The sequence below is a fragment of the Meles meles genome, chromosome 6, assembly GCF_922984935.1.
Source record: "Meles meles chromosome 6, mMelMel3.1 paternal haplotype, whole genome shotgun sequence".
NCBI lineage: Eukaryota > Metazoa > Chordata > Mammalia > Carnivora > Mustelidae > Meles > Meles meles.
In genome coordinates, this window is record NC_060071.1 from 114,846,250 (window position 1) to 114,866,110 (window position 19,861).

The 19,861-nt window shown below is 38.9% G+C and overlaps 1 protein-coding gene across 10 annotated transcripts in view; it reads left to right on the plus strand.

Annotated features, from left to right (window-relative positions):
* Nucleotides 1-19,861, plus strand: part of SYNE2 (spectrin repeat containing nuclear envelope protein 2) — a 327,766-nt gene that overhangs the window by 133,929 nt on the left and 173,976 nt on the right. For all 10 annotated transcript variants that reach the window (XM_046009418.1, XM_046009420.1, XM_046009424.1 and 7 more), the window contains 10 exons: nucleotides 2-149; nucleotides 973-1,565; nucleotides 4,507-4,686; nucleotides 6,673-6,823; nucleotides 13,992-14,150; nucleotides 14,761-14,922; nucleotides 16,830-16,931; nucleotides 18,083-18,283; nucleotides 18,620-18,791; nucleotides 19,506-19,618. In XM_046009418.1, coding sequence (XP_045865374.1) covers nucleotides 2-149; nucleotides 973-1,565; nucleotides 4,507-4,686; nucleotides 6,673-6,823; nucleotides 13,992-14,150; nucleotides 14,761-14,922; nucleotides 16,830-16,931; nucleotides 18,083-18,283; nucleotides 18,620-18,791; nucleotides 19,506-19,618 — 1,981 coding nt within the window. The remainder of the gene's footprint in view (nucleotide 1; nucleotides 150-972; nucleotides 1,566-4,506; nucleotides 4,687-6,672; nucleotides 6,824-13,991; nucleotides 14,151-14,760; nucleotides 14,923-16,829; nucleotides 16,932-18,082; nucleotides 18,284-18,619; nucleotides 18,792-19,505; nucleotides 19,619-19,861) is intronic.

Genomic DNA, 19,861 nt, shown 5'->3' on the forward strand with positions numbered 1-19,861 from the left:
GAATGGAATCTTTGGAGACCGCACTGAAGATTTTGCTACCTGTGGAGAAGGAATCACTTCTGCTCTGTGGCTCCGACCTGCTCCTCCATGAAATAGTCATTCAAGAATTTCATCTCATTGATGCTGATGGCATTTATCAAAACCTGAGGGTAAATAGACGTTCTCCCAGTGTACTCATAGAATAATTCAGTTCTTCAGAGATTTTTAATTATATGTCAGTGGTATACAGTTAGACTGTAAGCAATGGCAGAAGAGCCTTCAATAATTTAGACTTGTTCCTCAACTCGCAGTTCCTTGCAAATTTGAAAGTAGGTACAGTGGGGTAAATGATTAGTATTTTCTTTGAATTCAAAATGAAGGTTTGCTTGTGAATGTCTTCTCCAACGGCTGAAATCCTAAATATTGTCCTAGACTCACATGCATATTCTATAGTTTACTTATTCCAAGTCTCATTTTTAAAAAAATTTTTAATTTAAAAAATTTTTAATTCAAATTCAATGTAGTTAACATACACTATATTATTGGTTTCAGGGGTAGAAGTTAGTCATTCATCAGTTGCATACAACACCCAGTGCTCATTACATCAAGTGCCCTCCTTAATGCCCATCACCCTGTTACCCTACTCTCCAGCCCCCAAGTCTCATTTCAAATAAAAAAAATTTAAGTTTTATTTTTCAGATTATAAATAGATGTCCAACAGTTGAATCGCTATTTTCACTGAAGCAGTAGAGTTATATATTTGTTTTCTTTGGGGGATTGAGACATCAGGAAGGTTATCAGATAATGAAACAGCTGGGCCATCCGATCCTTTGTAATTAAAATGTTTCCTTGTGTTGAAACTGTCAGCCTTGGAAAAACCCAGAAGCCATTTTCTAGATGCCACCTAGATATTGTAAGTTTAGGTTCATTTCTGATGTGCAGTCCACCTTTTCTTCTGCCTCAGCCTTTTTAGCATTTCTTCCTTTATTTTAGAATATCCAAGATTCCATAGCTGGACAGATTCAACTATTTAACAACCTGGAACAGTCGGACGACTTTGCATTAAAGGAATTACACCCGCTTGATCTACATGCGACTCGGAATATTCTGCAGAAACACAGAACACAACTCGAAGAAGCGAACCGCCGGGTCCAGAGGAGTAAAGACGCACTCACAGCTCTGGAGGAGTTTCTGGCTTCTCTGAGAACCGCTGAGCTCTCTTTCGAGCCCGTTACAGATACGCAGGTAGTACGAGAAAACACTGTGACGGCAGAAAATAAAGAAAGAGAAATCAGCCTGATGAAGGACCAGGCCAGACACTTGGATAGACGTTTGAAAACGCTCGGCATAAGCTTTAAAGACGCCGAACGGGGTGACGAAAGCTGTGACAAACTCCTTGTCACTCTGTCCAGAAAGCTATCTGAGACACACGACTGTGGCGTGCATGGAGAGCTCACTGAAGAAAACAGATTACTAGAGACTTGTATTTTCAAAAATAATGAACTCCTGAAAAACATTCAAGATGTGTACAGTCAGATTGGTAAAATCAGTCTCAAGGATCCCAGTGTTCCGGCTGTGAAGCAACGGTGAGTCTCATTTTCATTCATGTCCCGACGCAGGACAGTACTTTTCTGTGTTTTCAGTATCTGTTAGGTGAGAGAAATACTTCCCGTGCCTTTCTACGTCTGTTCCATCCTGCTCTACTCACTGTTCAGCATTCTTTTCTGTAGACTTTTCTAGCAAGCTTCATTTTTGTTGATAGTGTGTCTTTACAAGATAGCCTGCAATTTTTTTTTCCCATTAAAGTGTGCATTTCATGGACAAAGGAAGAGTGAAATAAGATATTGTAAAGTACTTGAGTTCTTTCAAAGTCCCCTTTAGTGCTGTGTCATTGATGGGGGAAGATCCACACGGTGGATAATAAAGAAAGATGTGGTGGGAGACAAGCATGCCATGCCCTGTCCCTGCTTCTTCCTGAATTATTTGGTTTTCCCCTCTCCTGCCAGCAGGATTGGGAAGGGGACTGAGTGGGAAGGCATAGGATTGACTTTGAGAAGTCAGGCGAAGGTTAGTGCTAATTCTGGAGAATGAGCAGAGTTTCAGTAAACTGAGGCGGGCAGTCTTCTGTAGGAGTGCTATTATTTTAATGCCAGTGTTCAGAGCCAGCCTCCAGGTCCTGCAAGTGACAATGTTAGCAAATTACTTTTGGGAACTCCCTTTCCCTGTCTAAATCATTCCCATATTCTGTCTCCTCTGCCCACTGAATCCCTCAAGCTCCATGCCATCTTGAGGCTCCATAGCTGACCAAGCCCTTCCCTCTAAAATTGCCCTGTGCTCGCAGTCACAGAGAGACTTTCATTCCTACAGTGCCCAGTTCTTAGTAAGGTGTTGAACTAACTACTAATTTAGTCACTCATCATTAATAAATTTTTATTATATGTTTATAAATAAGAAGTGAGAATAAATTAATGATAATTTATACATGAAAAACTATACATTGATAAACAATAAGTTGTTTTAAGTTTTAGTTTAGTTATTAATACAACAAATATGTGTTGTGTGCCTGGTACTATTTTAGGTCGTGGGGATATAGCAGTTAACAAAATGGACAAAAACTCTTGTCCCCGATAGAGCTTCTTACCTAGTGAGAGGAGTAAGATATTCAGTGTTTGATGGTGATAAATGCTATGAAGAAAAATTAAGCAAGGAAGGAGGAGGGGATTGTAATTCCAAAAGGGTCTTCAAGGACAGTTTTACTGAGAAAGTAAATCTTTGAGTCAGATGGGTGAGAGAGCTAGCCAGGTGACTACCAGGAGGAAGAACCTTCCAGGCTGAGGGAGTGGAAGGTACAAAGGCCAGCTGTGGGAATGTGCCGCATGTCTGAGGAGAAGCAAGGAGGTGAGAACGTCAGTGATGAGAGGAAGAGGTATGAAAGGGGATCAGAAAGGGAGCAGTGGAATGGGGCTTAGCTCAGGTAGGGACCTCTGGGCCATGTGATAACTTTGGCTTTTTCTTTGAGTAACATGGGAGGTCACTGGAGGGTTCTGAGCAAATGGAAGCGATTTAGTTTTCGATGTTAACAGGCTTTCTCTGGCTGATGTGTTGAGAACAGGGTATAGGAGTCAGAGGAAGATACAGGAAGTCTAGGTCCATCTGTGGTAGTAAGCCAGGTAAGGGATGATGGTAGTAAGCCAGGTAAGGAATGATTATGCCGAGCGTTTTCAAACGTCTATCCAAGTGTCTGGCCTGGTGGTGTGGTGGCAGAAAATGCTAAGATTCTGAGTATATTTTGAAGATAAGAGTCCACACGATTTGTTGACACACTGTACCTAGGTTGTAAAAGATTGGAGTCAAGAATGATTCTAGGCTTTGACTTGAGCAACTTGAAGAACAGAGTTACCACCAGCTGAGGTGAGAAAAAGTGAAGTTTGTCAGATATTGAATGAAAGATCAACTGTGCTCAGTTTTAGAAATGACAGGTTCGAAAATACTTGACATTCAAGTCAATAAGACTCATAACAGTAGATGGAGTCAGGAGAGACGGGTGAGTAGAGGTGTGCATTGGAGAGTCCTCAGCATCTAGAATGTTATTTAAAGTCCTGAGATGCATGGCATTGCCAGCGGAGTGAGTTCAGACAGGCCAGAGAAGAGGGCCGAGCTGCATGCTCCAAGCACTCCACGTTAGGAGATTCGGGAGGTGAAGAGGAACCAGGCGTAGGTACTGAGAAGGGGTGGCGGGTATAGGAGGAGGAAAATCAAGAGTCCTGGGGTCAAGTGAGGAGGCCTTTCAACAAGAAGAAGTGGTCAGCTGTGTCAATGCCACTGACCAGTGAAGGGGACAAAGACTGAGAATAGAGCATGGGTTTAGCAGCACGGAGGCTACTGGACATCCTGACAAGCAGTTTTGGAGGAACGGTGGGGAGTGAAAGCCTTATGGGAGTGGATTCCAGAGAGAACTGGAAGAGAGGAGGTAGAGACAGTGAGTATCTGGAAAAAAAAAATTCAGATGTAGGTGAATGGAGTTGATCCTTCTAGGATTAGTTTGTAGGTTAAAGCTCTTAGGTCAAGTGACTCTTTTTTTCATGGGGAAGAGGTTTTGGTATAGAAGGTAGAAATGCAAGATTTCCTTGCTTGTTCCTTTCTCCTTGGCCTCCTCCACTCTTCCTTAGAAGCTTGTAAGGCATGACCACCCATCTCTTTTCTTCTCTCCATGCCGTGCTCTCTTTCCCATTCACACACACACATACTCCTTCTCTCTTCTCTGACAGACTTACACTTCCTTTACGAGCGCATTCACCACAGAAAAATGTTGCTGCTTGAGGTTTTGTATATTTATTATGTCTAAAATACCAAATTAGTATTCCGGAGATGCATAGAACCTCGTGAACTCTGTAATAGGACTGTGTAATTTTGATATAATAACTTGAGGGCAAATTAAAGTTAGCGTGCTCCCCCAAATTACCCATACTTGTGTTGAATCCGATTGGCTAATAACTGGCTATCAAACTTTTCTCTTTCATAATCAAGGAAAAAATCACTAACGAGACTGGATAAGGATCTAGATGACTATGAAGAAGAGAAGAAATGGTTGCAAGAGATGGTTAATTCTCTCCCACAATTCAAAGATGGCAGAGAAAAGTCACTGAATGAACAGTTCCAAAATACAGCACTTTTGTGGGAGAGTACAAAAGCTTCGGTCACTGAATGGTAAGGAGAAAAGTCCTCCCAAATCTGAGAAGTTGTGTGTAGCACAGTTAACTTCTTGAAATACACTGAAAACACATTTGCATGGACCTAAAGGAGGGGCAAACATGAGAGTTTCATACTGGAAGCTGATGGGGTCAAGGTCTGGGTAAGATCTGGCATCCTAGATGATAGCCCAATGAATTTTTTTTTTAGTGTATTTTTTTTTTAATTTCTTTTCAGCGTAACAGTATTCCTTGTTTTTGCACCATACCCAGTGCTCCATGCAATACGTGCCCTCCTAGCCCAATGAATTTAAGAGGTTTTCTAAGAGGGACAACAACTACACAGTGTGTTTATTATTACCCCACCCATGTTAGTTTTCTGTTGCTGTTCTGTTTAATGGAAGTTTAGTGGCTAAAAAAAAAAAAATACAATTTAAAAAAAAATTTTTTATTTTTTATTAACGTATAATGTATTAATCGCCCCAGGGGTACAGGTGTGTGAATCACCAGGCTTACACACTTCACAGCACTCACCAAACAATACAAATTTATCTTACGGTCTGGAGGTTGGAAATTCTGAAATCAAGCTTCCTTCCTTTCTCTGAGGCTCTAGGACAGAATCCTTTTCCTTTCTGAGGCCTCCTACCACTTTCCTTGATGTGTGTCCCCTTCCTCATCTTTAAAGCTGGCTGTGTAACATCTTCAAGCCTGGGCAGGCTCAAAAGTGTTCTTAACTATGTGATAGCCATTACCTACCAGTCCTAGTTGGCAGTTCTGCTCAGTATTCTCCATCCATGCCTTCTTTCCCTTACTCTCTGCCTGGACGGAGAAGTCAGCAAGGCTGATCCCTAACAGCCTGGACCAGCCAGGCCAAGGGGGCCCATTTGGGATAGGAAGTGGGACGTGCTAGTAGGAGACTTGAGGACTAGCAGAGATGGTCTTAACCGCCTCCCTTTCTAGCAGGTGGTTCTGGCATCTCCTACTGGCACCCTCCTCTCTGGCTCCGGGTACTTTCCCCCTTATGCTGAGGCTGAGTGGTATATCTGTTTTTGCTCTGGTTAGTACCTCAGCTCCTTGGACGTTTCCTGTAACTCTGCTCACCTCTGTGGTCCTTTTACCCAGAACTCTGTCCGGGTGCCCCTCCTGTGTTCTCCTGGAAGCTGAGTGTAATCAAGATAAAGCCCGTGTGTGGTATTTGGTCTAGTCTGCCCTTAGATTTTATAGAGGAAAGAAATGGAGGTCCAGAGAAGTTAAAGTAACTTATCTAAGTTCACATCACTGAGTAGTGCCCAGATATAAGTAGAAATCAGGTATCCTAACTGTCAAGTTATCTGTACTACTTTACTTTTTAAAAAGGGCTAAATCTAGGGGCACCTGGGTGGCTCAGTGGGTTAAGCCTCTGCCTTCAGCTCAGGTCATGATCTCAGGGTCCTGGGATCGAGCCCCGCATGGGGCTCTCTGTTCAGCAGGGAGCCTGCTTCCCTCTCTCTCTGCCTACTTGTGATCTCTTTCTCTGTCAAATAAATAATCTTATTTAAAAATTCTTCTATTAAAAAAATAATAAAAAGGGCTAAATCTAGAATAAGTTAAATTGACCTAAACTGTGACTTGCTGAATTCGTATCGAAACAATCTTCAAGAATAGTGCTAGGGAGGCACTGTTTTCCAAGATGTTTTTTGGTTAATGATGAAATCAAGATGGCAATTTCTTAAGATTATGAATCCTGTGTTTCCTTCTAGAGCTTACATCTGGTGATTTTTTTTTAAACTATTGATCTGGTGAAAATCATAATCCAGTAATTTTTTATACCATTCATTTGCCAGATAACTATATGAGCCATCGTTCTTAGGTTACATTGGTAAAGCAATATGCTAGACCATGTCAAGGGAAAACTCCTTTCATAAGGTATTAGTCATTATCATAGGATACTTACAAAAAGAGAGAATGGCCTTCTTATTTTTCGAGATTTGCCTGTTTTACTTTTTTTTTTTTTTTTTCTTCATAGCCTTGATCAATGTGAAAGAGTTTTGGAGCTCTTAAAACAGTATCAGAATTTTAAAAGCGTCTTGACTGCTTTGATTCAAAAAGAAGAGAATGTCATCTCCCTTCAGGCTTCCTACATGGGAAAAGAGAACCTGAAGAAAAGGATAGCTGAGGTGAGTCCAGATCCCAAAGGAAACTCTCCACAGTGGCCTTGACCATAAAGAAGATATTATAAAGAGTCATTTTTGAAACTTGGCTTAAAAGGACAGTGACCCTGTTTTATTAGATATCTAAGACCTTATTGAATTTATTACTAGGGCTTGAAAAATTTCAGTCCCCAAGTTGATGCTGGGTTGCTTGTGTTTGGTTTTTGATCCTGGTGATGTGGTTCTTTTGACGTTTGGGGTCACTCCTGCTACCAACTCTGTATGGTTTTGACAGTCTTTGCACTGACCTTACACCAAAAAGGAACCGGAGACTTCATTTTGGGCTCTAGAGAATGAAGGTAGTGGGAAGGCCCCTCCATTATTAGCAGACAAAAGAATAATTACATTTTTATTTATTCGCTTTCTGTAAAGATGTATTTACATCCTTGATGATTCATCTACGTTCACAACCTCACCAATCACAACATATTCTAAGAAGAGTAACACTTTTGGACACTAGGTGTCATTATTTTCTACGATTTTAGGTGGTTATCCACCAATGTGGCCAAGGAATGGAATAGTTGAAGAATACTACTACTACACTATATTACTGTATGCCAGAAAGTTGCTTTTCCTACTGGTTTTATGAGTCCTGTGCTAAAGTGCTGTTAAAGGGTCAAAAGCATGTGGGAAATACAATCTACTTGATACAGCTGATTGTTAGGAAGCTATTTCGTTGAACTTCCCATTGCTGAGAGAGAGAGAATCAACCAGACTCTTACAATTGAGTCTTTATTTAGAACTCTTATCCCTGAAGCTGAAATGACGTTCAGGGTACCAATACACGTTCAGAGCTATCTAGAGTAGGAGCGAGACCTACTTCTCAGACTCAGTCTCTTGGAACTGACCAATCATAAAGAACCCTGTTTAGACACCAGTTGTACAATATGTGACTGTCTAACTGATTTCCTATGAGATTTATTTTTTTTAAAGATTTTATTTATTTGAGAGAGAGAGGGATAGAGAGCGAGCGCAAGTGGGTGGGAGGAGCAGAGGGAGAGGGAGAAGCAGACTCCCCGCTGAGCAGGGAGCCTGACGCTGGGCTTGATCCCACAACCCTAGGATCATGACCTGAGCTGAAGGTAGCCGACTTCAGCCACCCAGGCAGCCCTCCTATGAGATTTAAGTGAAGAGGGCCACCAAGACCAGGAGCAGACAGTGAGGTAGAATTGCTCAGGAGCAGCCTGTCTCCTTCCATCTAGCAGTGGTAGCTTCTGGGTAGCTTCTAGGAGCATCCTGTCCCTATCCCAGTGGATATAAGGGGCTATGTGTTCTTTTGGTTCTCAGAAAATTTAACATGATCAGCCTTACAAGAATGAGGACTTTCAATAAATTATTCCTGTGCATAATATAATTTCATATATGCACAATATATAGCAATAATATAGTTCACTTAAACATGCCCTCATAAATGGAAGTTAGTATGATGAAATTTAATTTTGTATTATTTTAAATAACACTATAAGGGCGCCTAGGTGGCTCAGTCAGTTAAGCATCTGCCTTCTGCTTGAGTCATGATCCTGGAGTCTTGGGATTGAGCCCTGCTTTGGGCTCCCTGCTCAGCAGGAAGCCTGCTTCTCCTTTTCCCTCTGCCCTGACTTGCCTCCCTCCCCTCCCCTCCCTCTCTCTCTATCTCAAATAAATTCAATCTTTAAGAAAATGCTGTAGAGTAGAAGTATTTTGATAAATGGATTTGCAATAATATACAGATAACTCATAGAAATTAGTGAGTAAACCACAGAGAACCAAACAGATTATTTGTATGTAGGGAATAAATTGACAGTTGTTTAAAAAAAAAAAAAAAGAGCGAGAGAGAGACATACATAGTTCGTAGTTCACCCTTGTGAATAACCAAAGGAAATCAAAAATACCTTTGTTTGCCTTTTGATAGTCAGCAAGATGTATACTCTATGTTGCTGGTTTAAGAGTAGATTGATACTATCCTTTTGGAAAACACTTTGACAATATTATTCAAGATCCTTGAAAAGCTGTCTCCTATTTGATCAAATATTTCATTTCTAGGAATCTAGTCTAAAGACATAATATTAAATATGGAAAATTCTTAATACCAAAGACATTACATGGCAGCACTTAAAAAATTTACTAATTTCCGTCATGGGCCAAACTATACCCCCGCCATGCCAATAAATGATTTATTCCAGAAGCTGGAAAATCCTGAAGCCAGAAAAACTGGTTTTATTTGCAAATAAGACAATCATGTGGTCTTGAGGTTTTAAGTAACACTACTACGACTACGGCTACTGAAAATGGTAATGATGATGATAATGATAGTTTCCGCCATGGATGGCTTAGTCATTATTGTATCATTTCATTCCCACAGAACCCTATAACCCTGCAAGGTAACTAGTATCAACCCTGTTATACTGATGGGAAAACCAAGGTTTAGGGGTGGGTTTTTTTTGTTTTGTTTTCTTTAGAGAATTTTAGAGGTAACTGTAGGGGTTTTAATGTTTTTAAGATGGTGTCATAAGTAAAGAACACAGAAATTCCCCAGCCCTGCCCTGCCAGTTTTCCTGACTTGCTGTGGGATTGTCAAAGGAGATATATATTCAAAAAATAAGACCAATGGTATTTCTTTATTATAATCTGCATGAGTGCTCAATACCCCAGCAAGTTCTTTTTTTTTTTTTTTAAAGATTTTATTCATTTATTTGACAGACAGAGATTTCAAGTAGGCAGAGAGGCAGGCAGAGAGAGAGAGGAGGAAGCAGGCTCCCTGCTGAGCAGAGAACCCGATGCAGGGCTCGATCCCAGGACCCTGGGATCATGACCTGAGCTGAAGGCAGAGGCTTTAACCCACTGAGCCACCCAGGCGCACCACCCCAGCAAGTTCTTTGGGAAAAAAATGGCTGGGTTATATGGGCCAGCCTAAATGCTTACAAAGCCTTTATCTCGTTCAGATCTAAATCCAAATCCAAATCCTAAATCTAAATCCAAATGTGGAATCTTATCACAGAGTAGCTCAGATATGGATACACTGACCTGAGTTCTTCAGCAGATTTGAAGATAGGTTCATAATGCTAGTCTCAAGGATCTTACCTATTGAACAATAAGGAAGCAACACAGCAGAAAAAGAACCATCTCCATGTATTGAATTTTTCAGGCTTACTGATCCTGCTTACCAGTAATGACCAATTGATGTCTTGGAAGTTGAATAGAGTAGCAACTTCCTCTGTTAAAAAAAGGCCAAAAAATGAGGCTAGAGGTTAAGTAATTTCCCCAGGATTATTTGGCAAATAAATGCCATAATCATGACTTAATCCAAGGTCTATATGACTACAAAGTCATGTTTCAATCATCATCATATTGTATTCTCTGTAAACATTTGAAATATGTAGATGGAAGAAGTAAAAACGGGTTAATTTTGCTTTGTTCTCCTTTCTCAACTGTAAAGGTATGATCACAAAAGTATTTTAAAAATTAATAGGGGCGGGGCGCCTGGGTGGCTCAGTGGGTTAAGCCGCTGCCTTCGGCTCAGGTCATGATCTCAGGGTCCTGGGATCAAGTCCCACATCTGGCTCTCTGCTCAGCGGGGAGCCTGCTTCCCTCTCTCTCTCTCTGCCTGCCTCTCTGCCTACTTGTGATCTCTCTCTCTCTGTCAAATAAATAAATAAAAAATCTTAAATTAAAAAAAAAAAGAATAACAGAAGAACATTTAAAAAAAAAATTAATAGGGGCACTTGGGTGGCTCGGTTGGTTAAGCATCTGTCTTCGGCTCAGGTCATGATCCCAGGGTCCTGGGATCAAGCCCCACATCAGGCTCCCTGCTCTGTGGGGAGCCTGCTTCTGCCTCTTGCTTGTGCTCTCTGTCTCTGTTACATACATACATACATACATACATACATACATACATATTTTTGAAAATTAATAAAATAACAAATTACTTTTAAGAAATGTATAAGGGTCCAGGCACTTCTTTCTATGTTGAGAATCTTCTGTCTAGCATGATGTCTAACATAGGAGGATTTCATATATTTGCTGAAATAATATATTAGTTTGTATGGAAGCTATACAAGTTCTACTACACTAATGTTTAATTCTTTTCTCCAGTGCTTTTTTAACTCTGAAAAAAAGCAAATTTTAGTACTGACAGTTAACATAACTTTCATTTAATTTTGTGATGAATTAGATACCGTCTTCAGAAACAATCCATTTCTGTAGTGTGTATTCGTAGCATGATGCTCCGCACCAGTGACTGAAACACGATACCACTGAGAACTTTTGTCCTCCAAAGCATAGAAACCTGGATGTTTATCTAGGATATGGGACCAGATTTCCACTCTCTTTAATGAAAGACAGAAGTGCAAAAATAAGACTAAAGGCTAGAATGTCAGGGGACTATTCAATTTTGGGAAAAGACAGAGTGAGTCTACTTTTTCTTTATTCTGCCATTTCCATTTATTGTGGAACAGAACCCATAGTCTTGCTCTTTCTTTTTTCTTCACTCAGTGGTGGCTTGTGTCAGTGTAACAACAAGGGTCTTTGAATGTAATGAAAATTAATTACATATAATTTTTTTCCTATTTGATTGAACATAAATTATTATGCCCCATGCAGAGAGTTCCGTGCCAGGAGAGAAAACATTGGAGTTTGCTTCTTTTTTTTTTTTTTTTAAAGATTTATTTATTTGACAGATAGAGATTACAAGTAGGCAGAGAGGCAGTCAGAGAGAGAGAGAGGAGAAAGCAGGCTCCCCGCTAAGCAGAGAGCCCGATGCGGGGCTCGATCCCAGGATCCTGGGATCATGACCTGAGCTGAAGGCAGAGGCTTTAACCCGCTGAGCCACCCAGGCGCCCCTGGAGTTTGCTTCTTATCTTTACAGATGTATGAGTCAGCCTCCAGTCAGGAGACTGAAATCTCCCTAGTAATTTTTTTCTCATTTTAAAATTTTTTATTCAATTATTGTTTGAGTTACACTTTTATTTTCAGATAATTGTAGATTCACGTGCAGTTGTAAGAAATTACATAGAGAGATCCTCCATACCCTTTACTATAAGTTTCCCCAATGTTAAATCCTACAAAGGTGCGTAGTACCATATTGCAATCAGGATACGGATGCAGAGACAGTCATGATAAAGAATGTTTCCATCACCACGAGGGCCCCTCATGTTGTCATTTGAGAACCCTACTGTTTCCCTCCTCTGCATACATACAGTATGTAACCTTTGGGGATTGGCTGTTTTCACTCAGCATAATTCTCTGGAGATTCATTCAGGTTCTTGCATGTGTTGATAGTTTGTTCCTTTTTCTTGCTGTGTAGTATTCCATGGTATGGTTGTAATCACAGTTTGGTTAATTATTCACCACTGAAGGACATCTGGGTTGTTTATAATTTTTGACTATTTTAAGTAAAGCTGCTATAAACCTCCATGTAGGGGTCTTTATGTGAATAGAAGTTTTTATTTCTCAGGGTTAACTGCCCAAGAGTACAGTTGCTGGCTTGTATGTTAAGTGTGTATTTAGTTTTTTTGTTTTTTTTTTTTAATATTTCATTTATTTGACAGAGAGAAATCACAAGCAGGCAGAGAGGCAAGCAGAGAGAGAGGAGGAAGCAGGCTCCCTGCGGAGCAGAGAGCCCGATGCGGGGCTCGATCCCAGGACCCTGAGATCATGACCTGAGCCGAAGGCAGAGGCTTTAACCCACTGAGCCACCCAGGCGCCCCAACTGTGTATTTAGTTTTTAAAGAAACTGACAGACTATTCCCATCAGCAGTATGAAGTGACCCAGTTTCTCTGCATCATTGTCAGAATTAGATATTGTCTCAGTTTTTTTAAAGTCATTCTGATAGATACGTAGTAATATCATATTATGGTTAAATTTGCATTTTCCTAATTGCTAGTGGTATTGATAATCTTCTCTTGTGCTTGTCTGCCATCACTCTGTCGTCTTTGGTGAACTGTCTCTTCACATCTTCTTCTATGGTATTTAGCCCTAGTGAGTGACTATTTCCTGAAAAGTGTTCTGTCTCGCTAGATTATCCCATTTTTGGTTCTCTGGCTGAAGAGAGCAAGTTTCCCTTCGGACTTTTTTTTTTCCCCCTGTGCTTATTGATATCACTATGTGTTGACTTCTCCAGTACACATTCTGGGATATCTGAGGGAAAAAGAAAATGCAGGGAACTTATCACCAAGTTGGTGTTCAGGAGCTGATGTCCCCGTTGTTCAGGAAGGTATATGATATCCAGGGTTTTTAGTTGTACTTAATGGGAAGAATAGGGAAGGTTATATCTGCTCTATATTTCCAGAAATTTCCTCGGGTGTATCTATTTTTTTAGACATTTGCTTGTTGGAAACTTATTTTCAAATTTTATATAATTATTAAAAATGTTCAGGTCAGACTGGTAAGCTGAGCATGAAAAGATGAAGATTATATTAGTCAACTCTCAAATTTTGTTTTGTAGTTTAAGATCATTGGCCTTTTGATAAAGTGGTGTTTTACATTCCATGTTAGAAATGATGTGGAATTAGAATCGTGAAAGATGAATATGGAAGTCATATTAAAGATGTATTAGAGTTCCATTTTATTCAGATGAGCATATAGGTTCTTCAGCATTCCAACGATGATTCCTATTAGAGGAATCTAGGATCTGCCATTTTTTATACTACTGAATGAAGGTGGGTTTTTTTGGGGGGTAGACTGTTATTTCACATGGACAAGAAACATGGTTTTAGGCTATTATTTTATCATGCAGAGTGGGAAGAAATTTGGATGATATAAGATTATTGTGTGTGTGTGTTTTTTTTAAAGATTTTATTTATTTATTTGACAGAGAGAGATCACAAGTAGGCAGAGGGGGCGGGGAAGCAGGCTCCCCGCTGAGCAGAGAGCCCGATGCGGGGCTCGATCCCAGCACCCTGTGATCATGACCTGAACCAAAGGCAGAGGCTTAACCCATTGAGCCACCCCAGGTGCCCGTGGATGTAAGATTATTGTTAAATGAGATAGTTTGGATTCTAAAAACTTTTCATTGATAAAGCAGGAAAATAATAGCCTGCTTTAGAAAAGTAAGATATACAAAGGAAATGCTCTGTTATAAATAGCCAGTAACAGAATTTTGTTTATCGGTTTTTCTGTGTAAATATATCAAAAACATGTCACCTATCTTTTTCACAGATTGAAATTGTCAAAGAAGAATTTAGTGAACATTTAGAAGTTGTAGACAAGATTAACCAGATCTGCAGAAATCTACAATTTCATCTAAATAAAATGAGAATTTTTGAAGAGCCTCCTTTTGAGAAAGAAGCTAATATTATTGTGGATAGATGGCTTGATGTGAGTGACAATTTAATTCACTAAAATTTTTATTTTATAGCAAATCAGTCTTTTCTGTCATACCTTTAGTATTTTTATTTAACTATAATATTCAGAAGTGTATATTATAAAATGTTCGAATAGTATAAAATTTATGACTTAAGAATTAATCTACTAACAAATGGGTCTATCATCTTTGAGATATAAAGGCGTATACTCAGCTTATGTAAAATAAACTAGTTAATATATTAACCATTCAGGATATTCATGTCCAACTATATATTTATTTAATACAGTTTTAGTTGAGTAACGTATTTTTATGAATTACAGATTAAGCATTTGTCCATGTTATATTTTCATTTGGGTTCTTAAAAGCCCCTTTTATTTATTGTGGCTTATTAATTAGTTAGACTGTTGCTTTCAGTTGCCTATAAGTGGCAGCAAATTTTTTGTGTGTGTGAAAGGAAGAGCTATGTGATCTGTTAAAGCACATTTTTTTGTTGATAGATAAAGCAAATTATTTAATAAGCAAAGGTAAATTCAATTTTTATTTTAAAATAGAGTGTCTGAAACATGGTTTTCATACTTTTTTACCACTAAATGTGTTCTTTCTATTTTTTAATTATGGTAGATAAATGAGAAGACAGAAGACTACTATGAAAATCTCGGTCGAGCTCTAGCTTTATGGGACAAACTTTTTAACTTAAAAAATGTCATTGATGAGTGGACTGAAAAGGTCCTTCGAAAAATGGAATTACATCAACTGGCTGAAGATGAAAGAGAAAAGCTGAAGGTAATTTGCAACAGAAGTAAAATGTATACTCTTTGTACACAGCTGATGTTTAATATGGGGCTTGCTTTCTCGAAGCAGATTAGAGAAATCACAAAGAAATGTTTTATTTCTTTCATTAGCCCTTGAGTGGGACCTTTCTGTTGTTTCCTTTGTGTATCTAGGAAGATGTTAGCAGGTATTATTAACCTGGGGTTGACAGACACGCAAGTGGTTCCTGGATAAAAATGACCTCATACGGGAAAAGTTGCATCTTTATTTTTATGAATGTCTAACCAAATTGTAATATTGGTTCCAATTATGAATATAGTCAACAAACATAGTAGGATGAATGTGATACGTGACTTTGTTGTCAAGAAAATCACAGATATTTTTGAATCATTTGGTATAACTGTTACCTTTTATCAGTACTTTGAAATTACGGTATTCAGTAGGGTCACTTCTAGATCTTATTATTTAAAGTATTAATATAGAAACATGTATATTACTATGGCAGATATTATTTTTAATATTTTGACAACTAACTCAATTTGTTTTCCCTTATCCTCCTACATGATTTATCTTATGTTTTGTTATTAAAAAATAGTTATGCAAAGGGTCCGCAGGATTTACCAGACTATCAGAGGCATTTATGATATACAAAGTTTTAATAACTCCTAGAAGAAGCCCCATCAAAATGCATAATTACTCCCAGGTGGTCAGTATATGTCCCAGGGGTTGGCAGACATTTTCTTAAGAGGTCAAATGGTAAATATTTTAAGCTTATAGATCATTTGCTCACTGTCACAACTGCTTACTGCTGCTGTTGTAGGATGAAAGGATTCAGTCATAGACAATACATAAATGTGTGGAAGTAACTGGGTTCCAATAAAACTTTACTTATAAAAATAGACTGCCAGCCCTGAGACTATTAACTCCTGATCCTACATCATGATTATGGTCAACCTTCATAATTTGAATTAAGCAGTCTCTCGTTACCAAAGATTAGAAAAAAAATATCAGGCCGAGTATTAAAATCTTATTAGAGCTTTAAAGAAGGCAGTTTTTAGAACTGTAACCTCTGGTTTTACCATTTGGAAAGATTTTAAGTTATCTCTTTTAACCCTAGGAAGAGTTCTTTCTAATTGCTTTTTTATATATTATTCACTTGGATCGCATGAAATCTCTGTCTTTATAGGTCAGAAGACAGTTAAAGATTAGCAATTATATCTGGTTCAGTATAATAGAAAAATAAATGTCTGTGCGTGTGAAGGTTTTATAGTACGCCAGCCCTAATGCTTCATCTGTTCTCGAATCTTTGTTATTTTATCCACTTTTAAATTCACATATCCATTTTCATGCATCTGGAAAAGGTTTTCAAAAATGTGTGGAGATTTATGAGTTTCCATTGTGTATGATGACAGAAATTATGATTTTCTAAGTGTACAGGAGTAAGTCCCTTAGAAATGCCTTGACAGGGGCACCTGGGTGGCTCAGTGGGTTAAAGCCTCTGCCTTTGGCTCAGGTCGTGATCCCAGGGTTTTGGGATTGAGCCCCACATTGGGCTCTCTGCTCGGCAGGGAGCCTGCTCCCCCCCACCCTCTACCTGTCTCTCTGCCTACTTGTGATCTCTGTCTGTCAAATAAATAAATATATATATCTTTAAAAAAAAATGCCTTGACATACAGGTTGTTTAAAAATTTGAAGTTAAAGAGTATAAACCGCCAGCCTGTGGGCTGGATTCTGCCAACAAAGTGCGCGCGCGCGCGCGCGCGCGTGTGTGTGTGTGTAACTCCTAGGACTCCTTCAAAAAACAAGTGATTTGGAGGATATTGAAAGGCTCTCTTAGTTTCTGTATATAATAATGGTAATCATGGGTACCAGAAAATAAAAAGTAAAAATATATTTTCCATTAACATTATTTGTTATAGGAAGAGTTACAAGCCTATGAACAAAAATCTTCAGAGTTTTCTGCAAGAGTGGCTAATATACAGTTTCTCCTTCAAAGCAGTGAAATACCCCTTGAATTGCAGGTGAGAGAATTTTTATTTGGAAGTTGCCATTAAAGCACTCTAAAGTAAGTTCACAGGTGCCTGGATGGTGCAGTCGGTTAAGCGTCCAGCTCTTGGTTTCAGCTCAGGCCCTGATCTGAGGGTCATGAGATTAAACCCCACATTGGACTTGCACTCAGTGCAGAATCGGCTTCGGTTTCTCTCTCCCTCTCCCTCTCCCTCTGTCCCTTCCCCCACGTACTCTCTCTCTCAGATAACAAAATCTTAATTAAAAAAAAAAAAAGTTCATAAACCAGAATTCTAAATCTTAAAACTAAAATGAAATTAAGATCATTATTTAGTTCATGTTTATTCAATTCCTACGTTAAATCCAACTAAATTTTTAACAGTTGGCATAGTTCATTATATTTGTTTAGAATAAATATTTCTGTATTATTTTATTCTCATTTCACTGATTTCTAGGACTCCTGTGTAGAGGTGGAGATGTTGTCCTGCTTCTGTGTAAAGTAACGAGGGTTTCCTCTTGAGTGTCTTTTGGCTATAGGAAGGAAAATATGGCTCAAGTAATTCTCTGTTTATTAATTGCTGGATGGAGAAGCAGGAAGATGGCTGCGAGTCTGGTTTTCTATCATGTGAAGAGATTGGTTACAATTTTATTTCGATCAGACCGTATAGTAGCTGAATGTGACATCTGGAGTCAGACCTTCTGCGTGGGGTTCTGGCTCGGCACCTACTAGCTTTTTGATCTTGGGCAAGTTACTTAACATTCAAAAGCCTGTATTTTGTACAAAAAATTCTTACCACAAAGCTGTGCACATAATAAACACTCAATAAATGCTGGCCATTTAATTTTTCTGGTATTTTAATATATTTTCCAATGAGTGCCTCAAGAGGGCACTTCAGCTGATATGCTAGATAAAACTTGCTTTGGAGGGGGAAAGGACTCATCCTATTTAGTCTTTTGGAAAAAAATGTCAGAACGTCAATCTCAGTTTTTTCGTATTATTCTTTTTTTTTAAACAATTGGAATGGTATCAGGGATGTAGAACAACGAAGAATTAACTTTGCGTTGAAACGAAGCAAAGTTTCGACTCTTCTCTAGCAATGCAGCTGTCTTAAAATCTAGTTAAATAAAGCCCACCACAGACTTTTTGTATGTTTCATGATTTCAGGTCATGGAGTCCTCCATTTTAAACAAGATAGAAAACGTAAAAACACGTTTAATAGGAGAATCCACATGCTCTGCCCTCAGTGGCAGCCCGGCTGAGCTAAGGGAGGACCTGGACCAAGCCAAGACCCAGATTGGAATGACTGAGTCCCTCTTAAAAGCTCTGTCTCCTTCTGACAGCTTAGAGATCTTTACTAAACTAGAGGTATGTCCCAGCTGTTTTATTTATTTTTATACTTGTTTCTGATGGCTTTGACCTCTTGAGGTTAATAAACCTCGTTACTAAAAAATGAAAGCCAAGGGCAAAAACTCAGAAAAACAATTTGTGTGTATTTACCAGTCTCACCTTTGAATTGCTTGGTGGACAATAATTACTTGATATTAAATTGCATTGTGTTATACCTGCACTGGCTAAGGTAAAGCGAATCCACCTGACAGAAGATCATTGAGATTTTTACAAAAGCAATGGAGATCTGTGGTGCTTTGTATAAATTGAGCTCATTTTGAGACCTAATGGTTGTTTGTTTGTTCATGTATTTAGGAGATACAGCAGCAAATCCTACAGCAAAAGCACAGTATGATGTTACTTGAGAATCAAATAGGCTGTCTGACTCCTGAACTCTCTGAATTAAAAAAGCAATACGAAAGTGTCAGTGACTTGTTTAATACCAAAAAAAGTGTTTTGCAAGATCACTTTTCTAAGTTATTGAATGGTGAGTGCAATGTTTCTCCTAACTCTGGGAATCTGGAAGTATGAATAAGTATTGTGAATGTGAAGGCTTATCTGAGCTTCACTTACAAATGGTTGCACAGATTCTAGTTAAGGAAAAGGATTTATTTAATTAGTTAGGATTTATTCAGATAACTCTTCGGAGAGGAAGTGCTCACTAATTTATGCCTATGGTAAATAACATCTAGTCCTTTAAAGTCCCAAATCTTTATTTCATGGAAGAAGGTCACCAACATTTTCAGATCTGACCTGCTCACCGCAGTGAGTGAATTTAGGGACATGTCTGTGAGCAGGCTGCCCTTGCAAGTGTCTTTGGGTATCCTGTGTGCTTGGAAAGGAGGTTTGGTATAGAAAATATACCACAGTTTAGGGCACCTGTGTGACTCAGTTGGTTAAACATCTGACTCTTGATCTCAGCTCAGGTCTTGATCTTAGGGTCATGAGTTCAAGTTCTGCACTGGGCTCCATGCTGGGTGTGGAGCCTACTTAGAAAAGAAAAAAAAGTTAAAAAGAAAAAGAAAATATACCGCAATTACTCTCAAGAATCTGTTAGCCTCAGAGTTGGGTTTCAACTTATTACCCACTTTATACAGTGACTGTAGCCATGTCATACAAAGCAAGTCTCAAATCTCTCAGTTTAACAAGGTGTTTGAAGTCTCCCATGAATGAATACAACTTTCTTTGTTTTTTCCTGCAGATCAGTGTAAGAATTTTAACGACTGGTTTGGCAACATTAAAATGAACCTTGAAGAGTGTTTTGAACCATTAGAAACAAAAAAGAGTGTGGAACAAAAGCTACAAAAACTTTCTGTAAGATATGTATATGTATATATGTATATACATTTTAACCAAAATTTCTCAAAACTAAAGTGCTAGAGACATAGGGCTGTATTTAAGTAGATAAAATCATTACTTTGGGGGTGTCTCAGTGGTTTAGTTGGTTAAGCGTCTGATGCTTGATTTCTGCTCAGGTCATGATCTCAGGGTTGTGGGATCAAGCCCCACCTTAGACTCCGTGATGAATGTGGAGCCTGTTTAGGATTCTGTCTCTCC